Source organism: Molothrus aeneus, chromosome 7 (genome assembly GCF_037042795.1).
Source record: "Molothrus aeneus isolate 106 chromosome 7, BPBGC_Maene_1.0, whole genome shotgun sequence".
Classification (NCBI taxonomy): Eukaryota; Metazoa; Chordata; class Aves; order Passeriformes; family Icteridae; genus Molothrus; species Molothrus aeneus.
In genome coordinates, this window is record NC_089652.1 from 18,533,068 (window position 1) to 18,556,797 (window position 23,730).

A 23,730-nucleotide genomic window follows, 5' to 3' on the forward strand; every position below is an offset into this window, starting at 1 on the left:
GCGGCGCGGGGCGGGGGAGAGGGCGGCTCTCAGGGAGCGAGGCGGGGGTGCCCGGAGCTGCCTGCCGGCGCCTGAGGCGGACGCTCGGCTGTCCCCGGCGCCTCGAGGGCCCGACGGGAGGAGGCGACGCTCGCTTCGCGGAGGAGCCCGGCCGCGCACAGGTACGCGACGTTACGGGTGCCGGTGCCGCCGCCTGCCCGGCGAGGGGCTGCGGGTGCGCCCTGCCCACAGGCGGGGAGCCGTGAGGGCTGTGGGTGGGGGTCCGGGACCGCAGGGGCCGTGGCGAGGCCGAGAGATGCCCGTGCACCAGCGGCTCTCGCTGGGCACTGCGGTGCCCGGGGCTCGGGCCTGCGGGCTCGGCGCACCCGGGGCTCCCCCTCGGCCTGAGATGGAGCCGTGGCGGGCGGTGGGGACTCGGCTCCCGGTGTGGGTGAGCCGCGGGCCGGAACGGGAACTGTAGAAACTCACAGAAGGGCCGGCGGGAGGGCAGAGCCTCCGCCGAGGGCATCGGGTTTAAACAGCCGTGCGTCTTCTCACTGTGGCACCTGCGTCTGCCCGGCTGCGGGTGGGCTGCGGTTTCTTTCAGTTACCAGAAAAAAGATAATGAAACAAAAAGCACAGAGGAAGAATAGGGCTTCTGCTTTTACAGATGCACTCCTGATCGGTCAGCAATGAGCACAATATGTCTGTGTTGGTAGAAAAGCACTTGGACTGTGTGTCACAGTGAATCACTTTACTGCCTGTTAAATTGCAACACGTGAGGTACCAAACTGTGTATTGAATGGTTTATTGTCCTGCTCTCGTACAAATATCTAGAATACTAACAAAAAACGTCATTAACAGTGATTATAAGCATTTCTGATAAACTTACTGCAGTATAGATGTTAAAGACATCTTTGACACTAGGCTCTCGTCTCCGTCAGATAGATCTATCAGCACAGATAAATGTTGATACCTCATAGCTTGAGCTAGGTGTCTCAAAAGAGAGACCTCCAGACAAAAAAATCCCTGGGCAATTATTATTACAGTCTAAACTGCACACAACGGTGTGGATCAATAGCCATAATAGAGTCTGGGCCCTTCTTGACCTTCACTGCTTTGCTGTTTTGTTACCAAGTGTTTGCCATGTAGTTATTTTCACATCCTCTTAGGTCTGTTTCTGTGGTGATTTCAGTCAGTTCTGTAGTCCATGTTATAATATGGTTGATCCAGCTATTAATTTTTGAGTAATATTTAAATTACAGTTTTGTCTATTCTAACCATTAGTAATGTTTAGGCTGTTAGTTCCAGGTTTCACTATGATCCATCTTTGACTAATGCAATATAGCCATATAGCTCAGCTTGCTATAACAATTCTAGCTACTTATGCCAAGCAAGCACTTAGCTACTTTCAAATAATATGATTTTTTCAATAATTCTACCTTTGTTTTGGTAAGCATACCTGCTTTAATAATTTAGTATTTGATAGGAGTTTAACCTCGTGCCCTAGCAGAGTTTGAAGGCAGGATTCACTCTGTTAGTTACTGCATAGGCCATAATTCACACACAGGCACAGAGGTGTGTACATCTATACCTGTGTTACTCTGAAAAGTTCCCCTTGTGTTCAGTGGAATGCATCAAATCCATTCACATTTGTCAGTGGGCAAGAGTTGCTCCTCGAGGGCTGTAGGGGGATGGGCTTTCCTGTATGGCAGGCTTGAGGGTTCATGAGCTCCAGGTGGTGTCCCACCTGGAGAGGTGCTGGTCACAGCCTGCTGGGGTGTGCGAGAGTTCAAAGGGCCTCTCTTGGTACCGGGTCAGGAAATGCTTGGCTTTAGTCAAAAATATATTTCCATCCTAGCCATAAAACCAGTTTTAAAGTGCTGGAAATTTTGGGGGAGAAAAGTCCAGTAGCAATGGTGCAGTTTCGTTAGCACTGCAGCTGAGGGAGGTGACTCCTGAAATCATAGAGCAGGCCTGAGGAGGTGTGGGAGGGAATGCACCATCTCAGTTCCCCCATGTCTGAAGTCAGTTCAGGCACTCCACAGAGTGACAGTGTGGTCACCTCTTGCTTCTCTGCCTATAAACAGGTTAATGATATGTTCCAATTGTAATTGGAGAGAAATTTTTGGTTACCTAATTTTTATGGTTTTGTTAAATGTTAATAATATGTATCAGGAAGGCCTCTTTAAGAGTGCCATCTATCAAGTTATTCTCCACACTACACCATACTGAAATACTGTTCAATAAGAAGCTTTATCCCAATTTACCTTTTGTATTTCAGTGGGCAAGGTGCCCTCGTGACCTTCCCTTATAATTACTGTTAACAGTAGATTTTTCCCACAGTGAAGAAACATATATAGTATGGAATGTGCTATAGTTACCATATTGATTAAAATAAAGAAAATAAGTGAGGGTCTCCAGCCTGTGGGTGGAGTGCTGATGTGTGAATCAAATCTGGTTCATGCTGGCAGTGGTTGCTCCTCTGAGAAGGATAAGCAATCTTTTGATAGCTAACCTGAGTTCCAGTGGAGATGTGCTGGTTATTATTCCCAGTGCAATTCCTGAAAAGAGAGAACAACAGTGGGTGATGCCCTGCATTCATTTGCTTTTTCTATTGTGGATATTAGTATTCGTCCCATAAATTTATTAAATCAACTTTTCAATATTGATTGGTTTCCTGTAAACAAACCTGGTACCTGTGACTTGTCTATGACATGAGAGAGGGGATGGATATCCTATGGCATCCACTAGAGCAGTTCTGATACAGCAATCACATTAATCCCTTCAGTGCTTTGTTGGATTCCTCCCATTTAAGGCTGTCTTATTTCTTGTTCATGTTGCATTGAAATGCAGAAAACATTTGTTTCAGTCAGCCTCCAGATGCAGCTTCCTGAACTGCACCAATAGTGTGTGAGAATGAAGCAGGATTAGACTGCTTTTTTTCATCTGGTTTGTAATCCAGCCACACCTTAATCTTTATGCTGCAAACAGCTTGTTCTGCTCTGGCCAGGGAGTGCTGGCTAGTGGGGCAAACAGACAGCTTGTCTGGCTCTGCAAGGCTTCTACAAATACAGCTTGTTGGCAAGTTTTGCTCATTGCTGCTTGTAGGCCACTCCTGGAACACCGAGGAGTAGCTCATGGTGCTCAAGTTTGTAGTAGTTTGGAACTTGTACTTGAGAATTGCTGTGCTCAAAGCCACTTTGATGGCCTCAGCTGTGAGCCAGCACTAGTTTAAAGCAGTGCCTGCAAGCAGTACATGGAGTCTTTGTAAACTGTTGCAGTTTCTTATGATGGCTCTGGATTGGCTTCATCTTTTAGATGTATATATTACTGTGGTGTTGTTTGGTGTTTCAGCTTTACAGACATGCCTTAAAAACTGGCCTTCTGCCCAAACTTATCTTTGGACAGTAGTCCCCAGGCAGAAGATGTGGCAAAGGCTGCCAGAGGTTAAATAAATCATTGTGCATTGTAAGCTAGGGACCATACACAGTCACGTAAACAGAGAGCACTTTTCTCAGAAAAAGTTGTGCAGCATGAGCAGTCACAGAAGTAACTGTGGATAAAAGAATGGTGGATAATTCTTTCAATGCTGTTTTCAGATAAGAACCTCTCTATTTACCTAATGGTGTTTCCTCATCTTGTTTAAACAATCAATCAGATCCTGATCCATGTAAACATGTTCTGTTAGAATACTGGAGAAAATTTTGAATGCTCTTTCTCTCCTAAAACCTGTTTCTCTCATTGATGATTTTCTAGGGGCTTGCTCTGATGTGATCCAGTATGACACTGGCCAGAGCTCTAACATACTAATTTCTGTAAATTCTTATGCAAACCAAAAAGGGGAAATGTATTATTTTCGTTATTTTGCATTTTTCCTTCTCATATTCATGCTTATTGGTGTTGTTGAAATTCTGATACATCTGGATCAATAATTTAAATGGGACAGAACAATTCAGACCTCAGAAGAACTGAAAACACAATGTTTAGTTGAATTTCAATTTTATTTATTTTTTAAGTTCTAATATTGCAGAGTGTTACATAGAAAGAGTTTCTTGTTTGTTAAGGTGTTACTGGAAGTCATCAATTTTTGGGTGCTGCATGTACTAGTGCTTTTCTCCTTTTCCTTAAGGTCCTCCAAAGTGGTTGCAGCTCAGATTAAGAAAAAACTTGCCAGGTATGAGTATCCTAAGAATATTTCTTTATTTCAGTGGTTTATATGCTTGGCTGCAATGCCTGCACAGTCACCTGGCCCATCTAGCCAGTTTGTGCACTTAACCTGCACCAGTTGTTTGTTGTTCTTAGATTTGTTTTCATCCTTAGGTTTTTGTTGCTAAGTTGTGCTCTTGCCATGCTTGACAAATTCTTAGGGCAACATTGGTTTGTGTGGCTTTGGTCTCTTTTTTGTGAGGAGCTATGACCCTTATGGGGCTCTTCCAATTTGAGATACTCAGAATTCTATGAATGTCTTTTGGATACAGGAAAAATAAACTACACAGCTTCTGAAGTTAAGCATTAACATTTTAGGGGAATAGGAACAGCAAAGGATTTTGTGGACACTGCGGACAACTCTCAGCAGCTGTCAGAGGTGGACTGCTGGTCCGGGTGGATCTGTGATCAGGTCCAGGATGGCTGTTTTCATGTTGTTCCTCCTTGCTAAGCTGCAATTGGGCAGAGTGCCTTGTAAGCAGGCTGGCAGTGATGCACTTCTCAGCTCTATACTGGGGTATTCTGTTGGACCCCTCCACTTCAAGCAGCATCCTGCTAACATTTCTTTTAATCAACTTATCAGTTGCATTATTTCATATGTTCCTAGCAAAAGTATTTGACTCCTCTGTCCCTTCCTTCCCTATCCCCCCAAGATACTGTGATTGAGGGAGAGAATACATAGTTGGCATTGTGTATCAGTGATGACCAAGTACCAGTATCTTGGTCTGCAGCAGCAAGGACACCTCGTCTTGCAAAAATCTGTTCTCTGTGTTTTCTGGGATATTTGAGGCAGGTAGGGCCCTGAAAAGGTGCTGCTTGCAAACAAACGTTTTGCAGAGCTAGAAAAGGAAGAAAGGGGTCTTTCTTGCAATATGAAAAATGCAAACTGCGGGTCCCCAACCCCTTTATAGTGACAATGTCACACCTTGGCTGGGGTTTAAGGCCTGTTACAGCAGCAGTCTTTTGGGATAAGGAGTTTTGTGGTGGTTTTTTTACAAGGTTAGGACTCAGCAAGGTTTATGAGCCTGTAAAAGGTATATAGTATGAATTATGACTCTGGGGCCTGGAAAGATAGACATTGAAAGGTATCTGAGGACTGGAATAAAAAACTGAAGCAACTGGTTCCACAATCCCTAGAGGGAAACACAGTTGTGCTCTTCCTGTGCCACGCAGCTGAGCTGTCTGGTGAGGCAGCTGAGGCACGTCCAAGCGTGTCCACAGGCTGGCTCAGAGCACTGGCTGCAGTTGCCTGGTTGTTTGTCACAGCTTGGTCTCCTGGCCTCTGCAGACCAACTGCTGACACACTGGCTTTGTGCTGGGAGAAGCTACTGCAGCTGTTGAACATGAGCAGCTCCCTGGTTGTGTGCAGTCTGTGGAGTGAAGACACACTGCAACCATGATCATCAGCATTGCAACAAGGCTGCTTTATGGTTCAGTGCCCCTTTCAGAAGTTTCATTTTACTTCATGTACTGATTCTTTATTTGTGTCCAACTGAGCACCCTGTTGCCTTTTTCCACACACAACTCTTTTGGACAGGTGGCTACTGGAACTGAGCTGTGGTGGTCCCTTAAATTGAAAGGTATATTCTCTTGTAAGGTTCTGCTGTGCTGCAACAGTTAAACCTATGGGAAAGCATTGCAGTTTGCCAACACTCTGTTTCTGTACCTTGGACAATATAGTGTATGTATATTTTTGTATAGATATAAAACACACATAATATATAGTGAACACTAAGTTTTATATATCACGTATGCATGCATTTTGTACACATACAGCATTAGAGTGCTGTACCACTGTATATATTGTATAGACTACATCTAGTACTATTATGTGTATGGTATATATGAGCATACATATAAAGCCCAATATAACAGATTTGCTCAAAACTTACTATGATCAGCTACTTAACTGTTCTGACAATTGATATTTTGTCTTCTTGTAGACAAATGTTTGTGGCTAGCATGTAATTGCTTAATAAGAGCAGATTGAGTTCTTGTCTTTGAGATGCGCTGAAGGGTCTAGCGACATTTTCTGGGTCTAGTTCTGGAAGCTTCTTGGCCTCAACAACAAGGAGTGGCCTAGCATATATCCAGCTAACCTTTTTCTTTGGGCTTTGTTGCATCAAAAGGCCTTTCAGCAACACTGAGTAAAAGCATCCAGTGAGGGCTAACATCTTAGAGGTGGAGCCACATTTTGGCTGTTGGATTTGGTGGGATTTTTTCCCTGCATAATTTTGGCTTTTCCATAGGGCTTTTTTGGTGGACTCTAAACTACCCTGCAATTGTGTTTTTTCAAATTTCCACTGCTAAATGATACAAATAGGTATGCAAAATCCTTGACCAATTTTGGGGGATGTAGCCATCTCCACTACTTACTCAAATACTCGTCTGGCACTATTTAAGAAGATTTTTAGGAGGTTGCTTGCATGGAAGCATGAGTGGGACAGCTGGAGCAGCTTGAGTGCAAGCATGGAGAGAGGAGCCATATCCCAGTGGGAGCTGGCAAGTGAGGCTCTGACTCCTACCACTGCAGCAGAGAGCCTGTGAGCCTGAGACTGTGCCTTATCTCCTGCTGCTCCTTATCTGCTCCTTGCATGGAGCAGGGCAGCAAGAGCTACGGCAATGCTGAGCGAGAACCTGTTAAAGCCTGCCACTTCCAGCCTCTTCTTCTAGGGAACTTAGCTGTGGCCACCTCAGTTAAGTATGATAAAATCACTACTACCAAGACCATCTTTAATTTAAAAAAATTTATTTCACACTTCTATACAAATATCCACAGGTAATTTCTAATCATGGAATGATGTAGCATTCTTAGCTGGTATAACAAAGTTTGAGATAAAAATATACCAGTGACGTGACTTATTTTTTCAAGAACTTTAACACTGCTAAGACATTCATGTTCTTAGATGAGGGCCACAACCTGATTTTATACTCGGGGGTATTTCTCAAGCTTCTTATCCCCTGATTAGCCTGGCTTCTGATGCTGCTGAGCCTTTAAGCAAATAAGCTAGGATTCTGAAAGATATTAATACATAATTAATTATGTATTAATATCTAAAGATATTAATACATAATTATTATGTAGGCATTCATAAAGTCAGGGTCATAACACACTGAGATTATCTAGTTTAATAGACTCGTCTTAGTTAACCCTATAGGTAACTTTTTAGGTGACCACACCTTCCAAGAAGGTACATTCAAAGTTAGCAGTAAAAATAAGACATTTGACAACTGCCCTCCTAGCAGGTTTTTACCCTATGAGGGGAAAAAGTACCAAGAGGTTTTTGCATAGTTCATAGTACAAGCAATTAACATGCATACTTTTTGAGCAGAATTTTGTTCCACATGGAATACACAACTGTGAACTAAATCTTTGTTCTTAAATAGTACCAAGGCTTTAGAATATGGGTAAAAAAGTAAACTCTTTAAATCATTTTCTCAGTTATGTTACAATAACCAGATTACTTTTATCAACATTCTTTTATCAACATTCTACTTTTATCAACATTCAGGTATTCAAGATGATTCAGTAGTCTCAACGTGGATCAGCTCAGATCCTGACAGTTAAGGTAAGTAAGGCATCTACAGCCTCCAAGTGCTATACAACAGTTGCAGCAGTCAAGGCCTTCTGCCAACCAGGAAGTCCTTATGAAGCTGGAAAGAGGTTTCCAAAGGACTTGTCACTTTCTTGCAGTGAGGATAAAATGGTATCTAAAACATTACTTCACTTTGGTGTCCAAATTGTTAAATAGTCCACAGTAATATACAAATCATGTTACAGGACCTGATGTTACAAGCATCAGGAAAAAGAAAGCACCCATACACATCATTTGCATAAATATTTACATTTTAGAAAGCATTGGCACCTTCAGTGATTTATTAAAATGCAGTGAAAGCCTCAGGTCTCATAATTTGAAGTTCAAACACAGAAACACAAAAACAAGAACAGTGGCTTTAAAAATTCAGTAGTCTTCAGCCTACCAGTTAGTCAAAGACAATGATTTATAATAAAAATAAATATGAAAATGACTAAAATATATATATACACAAAGTACATCTAATATTCAAGCCTCTCTTAAAAAAAAACCAAAACCTGTGTATATTTGTTGTGAGCAAGAATCACACAATCTGATCTTAAAAAGAACCCAAAATCAAGCAACATGACCCATTGCATGTGTAATTTAAGATGATGCTTTTTGTTAAGCCCTAACTACTGCAGCAGGCAAGGGTTATGACTAAAGCAGACTTGCAGGTCTTCAGTTTTACTTGAACAAAGTGTGATAAGGCCACTCTGTGTTTATAAAGCACTGTGCATTGAGGGAACAATGGAGAACTCATCTTGACCTTAATCATGCATGCCTTAAGTAACTAGGAAGAGAGTCAGGATCACAGGAGGATCAGGTCTGCTGTAGTGGTTTTGCTTATTTTGCAGAAAAGACCCCACATCAGCAAAATATTATCTGAAGTGTGGGTTAGATTTAAGGGGGATGAAGAGGCAGTGTGGAAATTAAATAAGGCAAATGAAGTCTGTTGAAGCCATTTTTAACTGTGCAAATAAAAGCTTCAATATAAGTAGTAATATCTACAATCAAATAGTGAATGCATATAGTGTTCACAGGTCTAACTCCATCAGTATTCCGTGAATGAAAACCTTAACCTCTATCTGAACTTTGTGGATAAACAACATTTTTGCCTAAGAATAGCTTTCATTTTCATTCCATTTGGTGAACCACTGTTTTGTCTCAAGGTCTTGGCTTTTCCCATCTTTGATCTGTCGCTCCTCTTTTCGAATTCTCACAGCGTGATAGCGGGGGACACTGTCTTCGTACCTGGAACGCCGGAAGAACCCGCACTGCACACAGGAGGAAAGGAACAGTTTAGCTGTGAGTCGCTGCCAAAGCACTACAATTATAGAGGCAGTAAATTCTTCCTTCACACAAATAGGCAGGTAAGAAAATTGAGAACAAAAGTATGTAGGCCAAAAATGTAGCATATTTAGCTGTAAAAATGTGAGCCAGAGGTCTGCGTTAGCTCTTCGGCAGCAGTTAAAGACAAAGGGCATGCTCTGACTATCCATGGTAATCAAATATCTTAAAAAGATTCCCTCCAGTACAAAGCTGTTCAGTCATCTAATGAGGACATTTACTGCTACACACAGGAAAGCTGCTTCTCCTGAATCAAAGGTAGGTATGTACTTCAGTGTCTTCCTGTATGATGACATGATTTACCCTTAACCTACAGAAAGATTTCCAGAACATTCAAAAAAAGTTACCCTAAGGGCCTTGGTTTTCAAAGCACCATTTCCACTTCAGTCACCTAAACTAACTACACATATGCTGTATTAGAAACATGAGTCTTGCTTGCCATGGGAAGTCGCCCTGGATGAGACCTGTACCAGCTTCTTTGCACTCTGCAGCTTTTTATTCAAAGCCGCTGTAAGAAGTGATTGTGAATATCAAGGCATGGGACTAAAATTAATTTCCAAAACCAAAGGGAGCTATGGCCACGATATACAAAGATAATGATTTGGTACACACTCAGCTTTACATCCTTATGGATCACTGATCATCCTTATGGATCAAGATTCAGGTTAAGAGACATTGTGTCATCCAGCTGACATTAGATACTGCTGGGGGTAAGAACCACAGAGCAAACTTTTTTCATAGTATTAGAGGTGCTGGATTTTTTGGTTCTGTTTGGTCAATGATTTGGGGGTTTCTTAATATTAGAACTTAGATAGAACTGAATTTTTAAAAAATTACAGTGAGCAAAGACCAAATCTTTAGCCAATTCACCGTTTCATTAAACGCTGTTTTGAAATAATTCATTAAGAATTCCTCCCCCCTCCCCTATTCCAAGCACACTTATGGATACAATGTACATGCACATAAGTGGAATAAAGGTTGCTGGAAGTACAAATATCATCATGCATCTTGTAACTTCAGCAAAGTGTGTTCCTAGAGAAGTACCTTAGAACTCAAGTAAAACAGATGTTTCCACAGAAATAAATTCTCGTTACGAAAACCCTTCTCCAATGTAAGCAACATGTACAGCATGCACTAAAGGTTAGTAAAGCAAATTTATGTATTGTTGCTGCAGTCTTATCTTTGCATCTTAACTCTACAGTGTTGATTCCCATCTTGCAAGCTTAAAGACTTACTTGTAATAGTAAAGCATAAATTAAAAAAAAAAATACTGAAGCCCATTGCAACAGATCACCATGTTTTTAAAAAAAGAAAAAAGAAAAAAAGCATTTTAGACCAGGGTAAACCTCTGTGTGTTCACATGCACCAAAAGCTGAAAATATATCAACAGAAGGAGCAAGCAAGTATGATAGCTTGAAATCCAAAAGTTAATAGAACTTATGCAGAAGAAGCTTCACAGTTAGCCACTGCAACCATAGCATGTGCCACAGCTAGAAATTAAAAAATATCATCAGTTACCAATTACAGAAGTAGATCAGTACTATGCATCAGAAGTAAGTCTCTCTTTATCAGATGGCTGAGCATGGATCTCAGCCTTGTGATATGTGGCATCGTAATGATCTTTCTTATTTCTCTTGAAGAAACCACACTACAAGGAAGCAAGGTATTTAGTCATTTTTTGTGGACTGGAAGAAGTCAAACCTATTAAAACTGACTTAAGTCTGTCACCTGTCTTCCCATTATCCCTTCACAGGCCAAAGAAACAAAAATTAAAAAGTCATCACAAGAACTCAGCTGTTTCTAGATCTGGGAATTTCTTGGGCTTACTTGATCTATATAATAAAAGAATAAAATAATCTGATTTATTAACAGAGTAACCTAAGAATATTATATCAGAGGCATTTTGATAAATTTGCAGACAATCTGTTTGGGGTTTTTTTAAGAAAAGCTACAATGAAGTATGTCCATAGCAAGTGAAGGTAGCTGTGAAGAGCAGAAAGAACCCTATACAGAAACCTGTTTGTGGACTAGTGCATGGGACAGACAAAACCATAGGGTGTAGAACAAAACCAGTTACTGCTTTGGCCCCTTCGATACAAGCTTTTGTCTTAAACCAATGATGTATCTGTCTTTCCACTACAATGTTTGTCCTTCATAAAACAGCACAGTCTGTGCCATCAAAACAGCATTTTTCACTGTGTGTGCATGTGAAAAATGTTTGTATTTTCATGCACAGTAAAACACTAGTAGTTAGAACCTAACAGCCCACCCAGTATTCATTCATCAGGAGTATTTACAGAAGCAGCTGGGCATTTTTTAGAAAATAAGGAAATCAGAACTATCCAAGGGAAGTAACTTGCAGCAAATAGCTCCTCAAAGCTAACTGCTGCAGTTTCACTGGGACAAAAAGTGACAGATAGGATATTCTTCACATCCTCGTCCTTAAATAACCATCTGCTATCCAATAACAGCAAATGCTACTAACCTATAAAAACTAAGAATGAAAAGATTGCTCTGTTATACTTGGGAACACAAATAATTGGCATTTTTACAAAGGTAATTAGAAAAAAGACACTTGATTTTTTCTTTTGCAAATAGTTAACCATTTGTTATACCTCTTTATTTCTTTAAGGTTTCTAATATAAAAAAGCAATAATAAGAAATTCACTAGCACACCTGGCTATGTATTAATCCTGTGCTTTTGGTTATTTTCATCTACTATCAGTTTAATGGTATTTCTGATGTTATGAGAACTAAAACATTTCTAAATAGCTCACATGAAGTTTTACATCCAACTGCAGAGGCTCCCAATGGCTCTATCCACCTGTATCAAACTATGGCCTCTGAACATTTGTCTCAAGTTTCATCTGGAGCTCAAAATACTTCCTTTTGAGGATGTGAAAATAGAAAAATTATGTAACAAGTCTGCCTGTACAACCATTTTAATTCCAAGTGCTGCAGAACTGAGAAACTGATAATGTGTGATTTGTGCAGTTTTGCCCAATTTTGAGTCCCAAATACTTAATTAGTTTGCTATCTTGTCAGTTAGAGACCAGAAAATAAAAAATAACCAGATTAGTAAAAGCTCACCTTCCATAGTAAGAATACCAACAGTGCAAGCATGAGTATTCCAGCAAGGATAGCCACTGCAATGATCCACCACGGAACTCCTGTGTAAAGGGCTACTGGTTTTGCAGGGAATACAGTAACACGCACCTACAAGACAGAAAATGTGCAGGTGGAAGGGGTATTTAGAAGGTACATGTTTAATTAGAAAGCTGCAATTGTTAGAGGAGAGGTAAGACTATATAAAGATGTCTTCTACAAAATGCTTTTCAATAAAAAGTTCCCACTGGTATCATTTCAATATGGTAATTAATTTTTTCAACCCCATTAAAAGATAAAAAATAACAATAATTCAAAACTCTGCTAGAAAGTTAAACTTTTAGCTAGTTTTGTTTTAAATTTGTTTCATTCTTGGTCTTTGGAGATAAGGTAGAACAACCACAACTATAACATGTGGTTAGCATTTAACACTGAACCTACCTGAGCAACTTCATTTGTGAGTTTAACATTCTTAGCTGCAGCAGGAACACTGATAGAAGCCCTAACCAGAATGTCAAGGTAATTCATTTTTGAGTATTCCTGTTCCAAAATAAAACACAAGTATTAGACACAGAACAGGAAAGAACTCTTGACGTTTCAAGAAGGGCAGGTAAGAGGACTTACCTCTAAGAAGGTGCTGTTCCACAGCCTGGAACGCAGCACAAGAGATGCCTTGCTGTCAAAACCCTTCAGGGGACACTTTATATCCACACAGCGTGCATTCACATTGCAGCTCTGCAAATACAGATTTCTACATGTGAGTAGGATCACATCGTCACAGATTGTTTAAACCTCACCCCAAGATTAAAGATTGGACTATATGCATCATACCTACATGCAAGAACCACTCTCTGTTTGTACTGATAGCAATGGGAAAATACAATGAAGATGTTATTACTTGCTTATTTTAAGGTAAGTAACTATGCAGATATTCTTTCCTAGTTCTTCCTCACTGTAATGATCTAAATGTTTGAATTTTAAAAGCATCAATATTCGGATTAAGATAAAAAGAAGGGAAAGGGAGAATTTCTTTCACTCTGCCAAACTCAGAAAAGACCTCTTTCGAGTGCTGAGGGAGGTATCTGACAAGAATACAGCAATATCCTTACCAAGGTCTTGTATTTTCTTTCTGAGAATAAGGAAAATGCCTGGCCGTCTGTAATCTGCTTCTCTGCAACTTCACGCTTTCTTCTTGAGTTATGGGATTCCTACAAGGAAGAAAAGTAAAAAATTAAAGAGCAGTTTATTGTAAGAATCTTTTAATTCATACAAGCAGTGAAACTAGAGCTCAGTGTTTTCTTCTTCCAAAATCAGCACATGACTGATAGCATTATATAGCCCTACTTAACTACATTTACTGCTAAGAATAAAATTTGAGATTACTAAAAGAAAGGCCAACAGACTATTTTCTTTAATAGGGCAAAGGGAGGTTTAGATTTATAAAGCTTTAATGCTATTTCCATTTTTATTTCTAGATAAAGAGTATTAATGGTACTCTGTTAAAAGAGTAAGAATGTGCAATGGTCAGTAGATGCAGGGGTTTTTTTAACTGTATACTAATTACACTCACTTCAAGTTATACTAACTAATACAATGATCTGACAAAAACAGGTTTATGTGCATGCAGTTTTAATGGTGGAAAATAAAAATTCCTCCCATATAATCTTAAGATTATATGAAGAAAAAAATGCAGCTTAAGTATTAGGAAAAAGATTTTGCTAGATAGGCACAATCCAGGGCTATGAAAATTGCTTCTTATTGTGGTAAATAAATAAATTTAGGTTCCAGCTCCTTGTCTTCTGGAAAGATATTTAGTTATTTGTTGTTTTTTGAGTAAGAACTCAGATGCTTTTATTACTGAGCAGTTTTCAATAATACTGATGAAATTTGTTAGAAGAGTCAGCAGTTTCATCCTGTATAAGAGCCTATGACAGCAGTGCCCATTGCAAAAACAGTCATCGTGTCCTAGCATCTATCCTTTAGCATATCAGCCTCATTAGCTGTTAAGAATTCTCCTGATAGGCTTATTCACAGATAACTGGTGCAGTATAGTGCTTGTGAGCTGCTTAAGATAAAAAGTAACTCCTTCTAGAGGCAAGCTCTCATGTCCTACTCTCACTTGCTGTGGGGTGCTTCCATGTTGTACCAATTCACCGACAGAAGACAGGGTAACGTACCGCAACACGCAAACTGTTGATTTCACTCTCGGGTTGACAGGAGACTTTTTCCAAGCCTTTGGAGTCTATTTTCATCAAGTAAAGCAGCCATTTGCCATTACTAATTTCTTTTGGCCACTGGATGTCCAGGGAAGCAGTGCCAAATGTTTTCAGTGGTCTGCCCAAGTTAGTTACCTATTAAAATAAACCTTATTTAAACTGTGAAATACTTTTCAGAGGAATTTTCTTCCTGAAAACATTATTGATTTGGACAAGCTTTAAGCATGCAGCTAACAGGAAAGTTAGATCAGATGAAAGGCAGTCAAAATAGTACGAAGACATACTAAAACTAGCATACTTGGGGAGCAAGTAAATACATAGAAGGATTAGAATTCCCTAACATGAACTTTTAGTGGTTGATTTTTAGAAATTAATCTTCATGTGCAACAACAATTCAAATTTAGTGTTAACAAATCAGTCAGTTGCGTAACTGAGGCAAGTTTCTGATGAACTCTGACACAGAGAACAAGCTCTTGCTCTTGTAAGTCTGAAAGTTTTTCCCAACCTCTTTTTTATAAAATTGATAAAATATCAACGCCTAAAGAAGTTTTAGCCCACAGTCAAACTGCATGTTCTGAACAGGAAGTTAGGATTTTGGGCCAAAGAAAGCAAATTCCATTATAGTAACTTGTAAAAGCATTTATATGCATAAAGCAAGAAGCTGTGCATTTGATTAAAAGCAGCTGTTGGCATCAATCTAAATTACTTACTCTGAATTCGTACTCTATGAGGTTTCCAATATCATCTTCAGATTTCACTGCACTCTCACCAATGATGTTACCTCCAAAATATACCTGAGAAGGCTTAGCAACTCTGTTCAGGTGGGGGTGGGAAAGGCAAATAATCAGATTTTAATGAGTCTGAAGCACAACTGTCCCCAGACCCCCCAATCTGTCATGCTATCAACACTTACCCAGTGACTGATAAAAGCAATTCAAGAACCACTTTAGCACTGGCTGTAATTGGAGTCAAATTAACTTGAGTGCTTGTTCTACAATGAAAAGGAAACAATGGTGTTTATTTTACAAATTTAGCAGGTTTCTCTCTACTATTAAATTACTTCCGTGAATCAAACAAATAAATAAATTCAAAACGTTTACAACTGTATATCAAAGCAAAGTGCAGGTGCACGCACATGAAGAAAACTTACGTTTCCAGCTTCAGGTTAATGTCTAGGTCTGTTGTATCAACATTAACCTTAGTGGTACTTAAGATCAGATAAAAGGTTACCTAAACAAGAAGAAAGATAAGGAAATACATGAGATCTTTATAAGATATATTGATAAATAAAATTTTATAGAACATTTAAGTGTTAAGTTCTAGAGTTAAAAAGACAGATCCAAATCAGATTTCCAGTTGCAACACACAGGACCTTTGGATGACTGCGGTCAGTCAGAACGAGATCTTACAACTAGAGTAAAGGAAGTGCAACTTACATTAGAATTTCTTTTGAAAGGATTTCCAAGTTCACACTCTGCTTGAGAACCATTTTGGTTAGCACCACATGTCAGCTGTTTTTCCTGATTAAACAGAACATATTTACAAGTAAAAATATGCTGGAAATAGTTTAAAAATTTCAGTAGTTTTTCTCTTAAAAATACTTACAGGATAACCCCTCATCTCTCTGAATGCAGAGTATGTCAGACTGTCTGGAAAAGTTGCAATTAGTTTAGCTTCATATGCATCTTCACCATCTTTTTGTGGATTTTTTACATCAGATGGATTGTTTGTCACGGTTATTTCCAGGGCAATATCTTTCTGGTCTTTCAGAACAAGCACTGGCATGCCCTTTTCACTACAGAAACAGAATGTACAGGGTTCTGTGCATTAGGAAAACAAATGTGTATGCAAGTTTGCTTCTTATGATTGTTTATCCAAATACAGTTTCTTCATATTGGGGGAGAATTATAGTAAAACTATGAACATGCACAGTCAAACTATGAACATGCATAGCCATAGGTTTTTTCCCCCCACACCAGTATTTCATCTGACAGTGGCCAGCAGTGAAGAGGAAGAACAGGATGATAAATCCCCTCAAGTAATCAGGAGTTTATAGTATTTCTGAACCAGCACTTGCATCTGACTCATGTAGTGAGGAATTTTCTCCAAATCAATCTACTGACCTGCTTTATACTTGTAAAGTATACATGGGTTTGGTTTCCGAGTGTGGCACTCACTGCTAAAAACGTATGACTGCTGGCAGTAAATAAAACACTTGTTTGTTTTATCCCTGCTCTAATTTCACTGGCCCTCCAGGAAGGAGGGATGCAGCAGGGTGCTGGGGCATGTGTTAAAATTAAATCATCACTGCATTTCTCTGTAACGACTTCTCTTGGGCTACGAGACCATACTCTATCAAATTGTCATAGAGTCAAGTTTCATCTGCAAAATAATTAACAGTGTCACACAATAAACTACTGCAAAGCTGGTTTAGAATATCATTTCTCCAGGTATTAAATTGGCTTGTTTTTTTTTTCTTTTAGCCCTACCCTGCACTACTGTGGCCACTTAATATCCATTCAACTCTGAACTACCTTTCTTCTCAAGCTCTTCCCCTCTGCGCTCATTCCTCACCCTGACAAATCAATACTATTACCAAGGGCTGTGTTTGCCAGACACAGAAAAAAGCTGCTCTCTTTCCCAAAATCCTGTCCTAAAAGTTCTTTTAAGGACTTGATAATAATTTGAACTTTAGAAGTGCACTAATTGAGACTTACAGTGGTAAATAAGTAAACCTGTCTTCATTTCCCTCTCTCGTACAAAACCGGTACTGAAGCTTAAGGTTGCTGTGACATTCATTGTCTTCTCCACATCCTTCTTTTAAGAACTCCACCTAAATAAAACCAAACCAATTTTACTGCCTGACACACAATAGTAGCTTAAAATTAGATTCCTGAAACACATTGAATAAAGCATCTACATGGAACTCACAAGGCACTTTCCTGGACAGAGTTCAGATTTTAACCTGATTTAATTCTTGCCTGTCGAGTTTTGCTTTATGAGATACAGCCCTTGATGCTGGTAGCTTAGAACTTTAAATGTGACTAAAAAGCAGAGTTGGATAATTCTAAATGAGAGGTACCCTTATTATGAGAAAATACATCTTTCTGTCTGATTCTCCAATAAGCATTAAGGAAATGAGAATTTTTAATGGAGATATTCCCTCCCTTCTATGTCACTGCTGCAGTCATTGCTCAAATGCCATTCCAGCTTCCTAACAGTGGAAGAATTAAGAGTGTAGATTATCTTGTTATGTTGGACAAATGTTCCCAACAGGAGACAATGAATTTCTATTTTTAATCAAAAGTACATTTCCTCCAAAACTTACTGGGGAGAGGGAAGAAACCAAGGAGATATACCATCTTCACTTTTGTTGCAGAAGAACACAGTACATAGTTTGTAACATGTTGTAACAAGTTCAGAACAAAATATAAAATAATAATTCAATAGTTACATGTCCAGTGCCAACCCAGTTATTTCCTTTGGACATAATTTAATTTTCTACAGTCTTTAAAACTAAGTTATTTGTAGAAGTACAGATTTTTGTGAGTATGTGATATCAAAGGCTTACTTTTGTGGTCTCTGTTTCAGATTCATTTGAATTTAGAATTGGTATAAGATCTGGAAGTGCACTCTCTTTTCTCTTGGATGGTGACTCCAGGCCAGCAATTTTAACACTGACTGATATTGGAATGGGACGTAGCTTATCTTTAATTTTTTCCTGTTAAAATATTTTAAATTGCATCATTAGTGTACAGTGTAGAGAAGAAAAAAACAACACAAATATGAGATTTTGTACTGTATATAAATTCAACATTTTCTAAACATGCAAGAACACAAAGAGCCCAGCGCTATTGTCCTTTTTTATCTCTGGTTTCCCAATCTGACAATTTGTCTCACCATTAAGAATTCCTGTGAACCACAGACAGTAATTCAGGCAGGTGAAATTCACACAGCTGTAGTAAAATCACACACTGGAACAAGGTTTGAGTAACATGGTCTAATAAAAGGTGTCCCAGCCCCTAGCATGGGAGTTGGAATTAGATGATCCTTAGGGTCCCTTTCAACCCAAACTATTCTTTGATTCTATTCTATTCATAAATTAAAGTTCTTTAATCTGCTGTGATCAAAAGCAGTCTTGGAGGCTAATTCATTCCTGCTGAGCCATGGAGAGGGAATCTGTTTAGCATCTAGAGCAATACCACCTCTAGGAGCCACTACAGCAGCCAAGTCAAGAGAGCACATACCAAGCTTTCTTGCCCTGCCTATTCATCCACTCCAAAACCATTGGCTTAAAATTCTTTTCCTGAACAGTCACTATAAAATTCTGTAACAATTATTTCTGTTGGAAGCAGCTCTCCATTTTTGGCACTCAGTTGCTCTAAATTAGTTCAGCTCTACTGACCTCCAGAGTGTGCTGCAGTGGCTACAGTTTTTATCCATACTTTGCAAGAAAGGCAACAGGAGGAAGCATCGTGTGTGCAGAGAATAGTAAACTATGGTGGGTTTCTATTTTTGAAGTTTTATATTGCATATGACTTTGAAATTAAATACAAAATTATATACAAAGGTTCCTTCCAAGAGGCTGCTAAAAAAAGAGTGGATCTAAATGAAAGATAAATAAAATACTCTCCCTTACCTGCAGTATAAGCCTTGTAGTGACACACTCCCATGAGTTCTGTCCCCTGAGGGTTGTACTTGCAGTGAACTGATCAGACGAGTGGTCATTGAAGCGCACCCTGGAGGGCAGGCCCAGCTGCCGCCTCTCGTTTTCCACTTCAAACGTGTAATTGATCTCTATGTGAAAAAATAAAGTAGGTCACCATAAAGAAAAAGAATCATTAACATTTTAAAAAGAACTTTAATTTCACAAGATATGATCTTAAGCATTATTCTAGAAGACTGTTCCAGACAGTGCTGGGCTCACAAACTGTTTTCAGTCATTTAAAAAAAAAACCAAAAAACTTTCTCCATGTCAGTTTTGTCCTGCCACAGTTGAGGGCCAGGTACCCCGTGTGTGAATCTAAAGAAAATTTCTAGACCAAATCCTATTATTCCCTAAGCAAAGCGTTCCCTTGGGCATGGGGGCTGGCTGGGGGAGCTGTAATTGCTGTATGGAGCCAGCAGAGGGCTGAGCTACCCGCTGTAAATAGCCCAGCCAGAGCCAGCAGGATTCTGAGGTCAAGAAAGATACACTGGTAATTTTAACACTGAAAGCAGAACTGTGACTAGAGCTGTCCAGTTGTGTGCTGCGGTATGCTTTTCTAGATCTGAACTCGGTGCTTCTTTTAATGATTGCTTCACCGAGCTAATTCAGTGCTGCAGAGATGGAAACAGCACTGAGTGTGCCAAAGCACTGAGAGCTGCTTCAAACACTTCACCTGCTAAAGGACCAGCACTCATTCAGGCACAGCCTTTGGATTTTAAAAGTAACTGAGGAATTCAAGACAACACAGGAGAAAAAGGGTCATTGGCCTAAAGTTGTTCTCATTTCCTCTCAAAATCCTACACAGTTCTCCAAGAGGTAGTAACAGCAGCATTGTAACAAGTGCTTTACATCTTTATGGCATAGTCTTTCAGTCTTCTCCTATTAATGTAGACTTTTTTATTTCAGTTAATGATTTCCACTAAACCATTTTCATGAATACAGGACAGGTTCATAGGGTAAGCCTCCAATAAGAAATAATGCTCACTAAGGATGTATAAAATTGACGTTAAAAAAGGTTTAGGATTCTCTAAAGCAGCACTAACCTAGAGAGGCAAAATGGTTTGGGTCTGTAAAGAAGCCATTTGTTCACTGGCAGTAGTATTACTTAGAAAGCTTTAGTCTGTCATCCACAGAACAGCTTAACACACCAGCATGACTCTAAATACAGACTGTGCAACAGCTGAGCTTAGCACTGAGTCACATTTTAAATTTGTCAGTCACTGTCTGAGATGACTCACTATAATTTGAGTAATATGTTTCCATGATGAACTCTAAAGAAAGAAAAAAAAACCAAAAACAAACCATGTGACAAACAGATCAAAAATGTTTATCTTCAGAACTTACTTATTCTTGGATTTAAATTTCTGGGGTTTGCAGTATATTTAAAACATGCTTTCACATCCATCCTGTAAAAAGTGCCAAGAAATTAGTATTAACTTTTATTAAGCCATGGTCCAACAGAATGAAAAGTTTCAACTGATCAGTCATGACTGTGGTATTTACTGCTTACTAGACTGAATTATAAAGCAAGAAAAATGGTTAATAAGCAATTCAGCATTTGCTCCTATGTGTCTACTCAAGACAAAGCTGTTCAAGCCAAGATACTTGTGTTAGAAGTCTGCAGAAGCAAGGTGACATCAATTTCCAAAAATGCATGTTATGAGAAGGACATATTCCACACCTTGTCTTTAGCAGAGTAGGCTGAAAAAATTCAGGAAGTCAAAATGAACATATGCAGATACATTTGCTTAACCTGCATGACTCTCATATCCCTTCACTTAAACATGATCACTGAATGAATTTTGACAGTAGAAAGCTCAATACACCAAGGCTTCAGATAGAGGAATTTCTTTTTCCATTTACCTGATTTCACCATGGTCCTCAGGATTCTTTTTCTTTAGATCAATTCTATCAGGCTGTACTGTAATGTTTCTTCTAATGCTTATCACAGGCCGAGATCTTCATTTGGGGGAAAAACAGGGAATAAAAGGAAGATGTAAAAAAAAAGAAGTGGTTTCTGTTAAGATTAATAAAATAATTAATGTGAATATCAGATTCCCTCCACCCCTGCACTGATTTGCAACAAAGACACTCTAAGAAACACAGAGTTTGGCTTTGACACTGGTTAGAAAAAAACCTAAAATATATTAAAAGCTAAGCAAAGGTCAGTAAGAATGACTACAGATCCTGAGTGGGAAGCAAGCTACTCTAATGTGATGTTGTTGTTGTCTTTCTGTACACTTACAAAAACTTACAAGAAAATTCAGTGGGGGTTTCTACCACCAGTAGCAATTCAGCCCCTGGGAAGAACTATAGGTACTATAGCTCATTCAGGTTCATGTTCACAAGAGCTTTAATTTGGAGCCTGGTGGCTGTGGGAAATGATTATTTCCCGCTTCCTCTGCATGTAGGCTGTAACCATACTTCTGCCTGACAACTTGTCTTTTTTCTGGAAGGGAGAAGACATTTCACATGAACAAATGAATGAGGTGATCCTGTTCTCATTAAGGCATTGAAAGGTTGTTTAAAATAGCTGGTAAGCCACCTGCTCCACTTAACTGGGCCACTCCTTTCACTCTTTGTCACCATAAGAGGTTTTTGTTCTCACCTTGGTAAAAGTTTTTGTCCTGCCTTCATCTGCAAAAGATTAGAGCTCCTTTTGAGTAAGCAGAATGCTAAATAATCTGACCAACTCCTCTACCACCTACTCTGTTCTCTTCCACAAGCCATGTGAGTTGCTTTTCTCAGGCGCTGTTCCAGTGTATTTAAGATTACTATTATGTGCACAGATACTACTATACACCTTAGAGATGGGAGCATAAATTGTAGGAAGGGCTGTTCTGCCTGAAAAGTAAAGTTGTTTGTCCCAAAGCCCTGGTGTAATTAATTAAGGTTCCATATTAATACCTGTACACGTTTACAGAATCTGACAGGGAACCAACAGCAACATCAGGGTAGGAATTTTTATCCAGGTCCATATTTCCAGCAATAGAGTAACCAAAGAAATTGGTGTTTGTTTTTTCACCATCAAGAATCTAAAAAGCAAATAGATTGAGGGAATTCAGACATTTAAAAGTGATAAAGGTAAAATAAGTAACAACTGAACATAGCTGTCTTACAGTCAGAGACAAAAGAGGGAAAAAGATACAATGAAGTAGGACCTATGAAATAGGACCTCTGTGTTCAGTTCAGCTAAAGGATACTGAAGTGCCAGGACAATTTGCTCTTCTTCCAAGAAGTTACTCGGCAATAGCAGTGAGTACCAGAAATTACTCATCTGCCGAGAGCTTATGTTTATTACATAATTTTAAATAAAAACGTTTATTACCCTCATGTTTATTTACAGTATTTATGGACTACGAACACTTAAAACAGAAGAAGTATTCTGCAAAGTATTCAAGCAGTATTCTAGGGAATATAATGAAGTTCCATTCCCACCCTGCAAACTGGACACAGTGACCCTCAAAACAAAAAAAAACCAAAAAAACCAACAACAACCAGCCAAACATTTTAAGAAGGAAGTGAAACAGTAGTAATGAAAGAGAAAACAAAGAAAGTAATTGTTTTCAGAGCACTAGATTATTTTAAAAAAACAGATCTATACATCTTTTTCTTTCTGCACATATTACTGGTGCCAGTGGATGGCCAGAGAAATAAAAATATCTGTTAATAACAAGAATTCCTAATCTTTCCTGTCAGCAATGCAATCTTTGAAGGGCCCTGCGACTTTCCTGTATACCCAACACGCCAGTAATAGCAATGGAAAGGAAGATGGATAATAGCCCTGTCGCTCCTTTAACTGTGTTCAAGAATGATTATATAGTAAAGGTTATTTCATTACCTGTGCTGGTTTCGTATTTATTCCATTCTTGGATCCATGATAAATGTATACTTTGCCAAAACCATCGTATGGAGCCCCTACTGCAATATCTGGTGAAAATAAGTTGCAACATCTAAAATCATTCTTGCTCTTTCTGCAGCGTGCAATCAAAGGGTAAGATGTTACAAGTCTGGCATTGGCCAAACGATCTCACACATTTTTATTGCCATGGTTTTCCATTTACCTGGATATCCATCCTGATTAATGTCCCCAACATTTTCTACTGCAAGTCCAAACATGGAGTCAGTGGTTCCATTCAAGCGAAGAGGCTTCACCCCTGCCCATTTGCCCTGGCGGTTCATGTAGATGTACACGGCACCCCCGATGTCCCCACTTCTGTCAAAGTACTGCGGGGCCCCAACAACAATGTCCTGCCAGCTTAGGATGAAAAGGGAAAAGAAAAGGCAATGCATTTGTAGGAGAACTCTGAAGAATAACTGCCAAGACTGTGAGCTCAAGATCAGCTGCCTAGAGAGCGGCTGAACAAAGACTAAAATGTGCATTAAACTGCTTGGGCATCAACAGCCCCGCTGACACCGCAAGCTGGTTTATTCCCTTGATGGCATACAAGGACCTTCTATGGTCTTCTTGGGGTATGAGACTGGTTTCTTGTTTCTCGGTTTACAATAATTGTTTAAATAAAACTCTTCATTAGAAAGGTAGACTCTATCCTGATTGATTATCAAGATGCTCACCATTTCCTCCAGG

The 23,730-nt window shown here is 39.3% G+C and overlaps 1 protein-coding gene and 1 long non-coding RNA gene across 6 annotated transcripts in view; one reads left to right on the top strand and one right to left on the bottom strand.

Annotated features, from left to right (window-relative positions):
* Positions 1-6: 6 nt before the first annotated feature.
* On the top strand, positions 7-23,684 carry LOC136558906 (uncharacterized). 2 transcript variants are annotated; one of them, XR_010783944.1, is made up of 4 exons: positions 7-161; positions 7,701-7,757; positions 8,989-9,136; positions 18,026-23,684. It is a non-coding gene; the product is annotated as an uncharacterized lncRNA (long non-coding RNA). The 2 variants fall into 2 exon arrangements; XR_010783945.1 differs by having other exon boundaries at positions 21,599-23,684.
* Positions 6,921-23,730, bottom strand: part of ITGA6 (integrin subunit alpha 6) — a 38,425-nt gene continuing 21,615 nt past the window's right edge. For 3 of the 4 annotated variants that reach the window (XM_066553679.1, XM_066553677.1, XM_066553680.1), the window contains 19 exons: positions 23,207-23,400; positions 22,984-23,072; positions 22,050-22,177; positions 21,006-21,101; positions 20,487-20,548; positions 19,074-19,231; positions 18,006-18,155; positions 17,152-17,267; positions 16,040-16,229; positions 15,871-15,954; positions 15,585-15,664; positions 15,348-15,425; positions 15,145-15,247; positions 14,396-14,569; positions 13,328-13,426; positions 12,843-12,953; positions 12,660-12,758; positions 12,204-12,329; positions 6,921-9,040 (listed from right to left, as the gene is read on the bottom strand). In XM_066553679.1, coding sequence (XP_066409776.1) covers positions 8,882-9,040; positions 12,204-12,329; positions 12,660-12,758; positions 12,843-12,953; positions 13,328-13,426; positions 14,396-14,569; positions 15,145-15,247; positions 15,348-15,425; positions 15,585-15,664; positions 15,871-15,954; positions 16,040-16,229; positions 17,152-17,267; positions 18,006-18,155; positions 19,074-19,231; positions 20,487-20,548; positions 21,006-21,101; positions 22,050-22,177; positions 22,984-23,072; positions 23,207-23,400 — 2,296 coding nt within the window. In that variant the 3' untranslated portion in view covers positions 6,921-8,881. Of the gene's footprint in view, positions 9,041-10,631; positions 10,762-12,203; positions 12,330-12,659; positions 12,759-12,842; positions 12,954-13,327; positions 13,427-14,395; positions 14,570-15,144; positions 15,248-15,347; positions 15,426-15,584; positions 15,665-15,870; positions 15,955-16,039; positions 16,230-17,151; positions 17,268-18,005; positions 18,156-19,073; positions 19,232-20,486; positions 20,549-21,005; positions 21,102-22,049; positions 22,178-22,983; positions 23,073-23,206; positions 23,401-23,730 lie in introns of all 4 variants that reach the window. The other variant, XM_066553676.1, reaches the window with a different exon arrangement.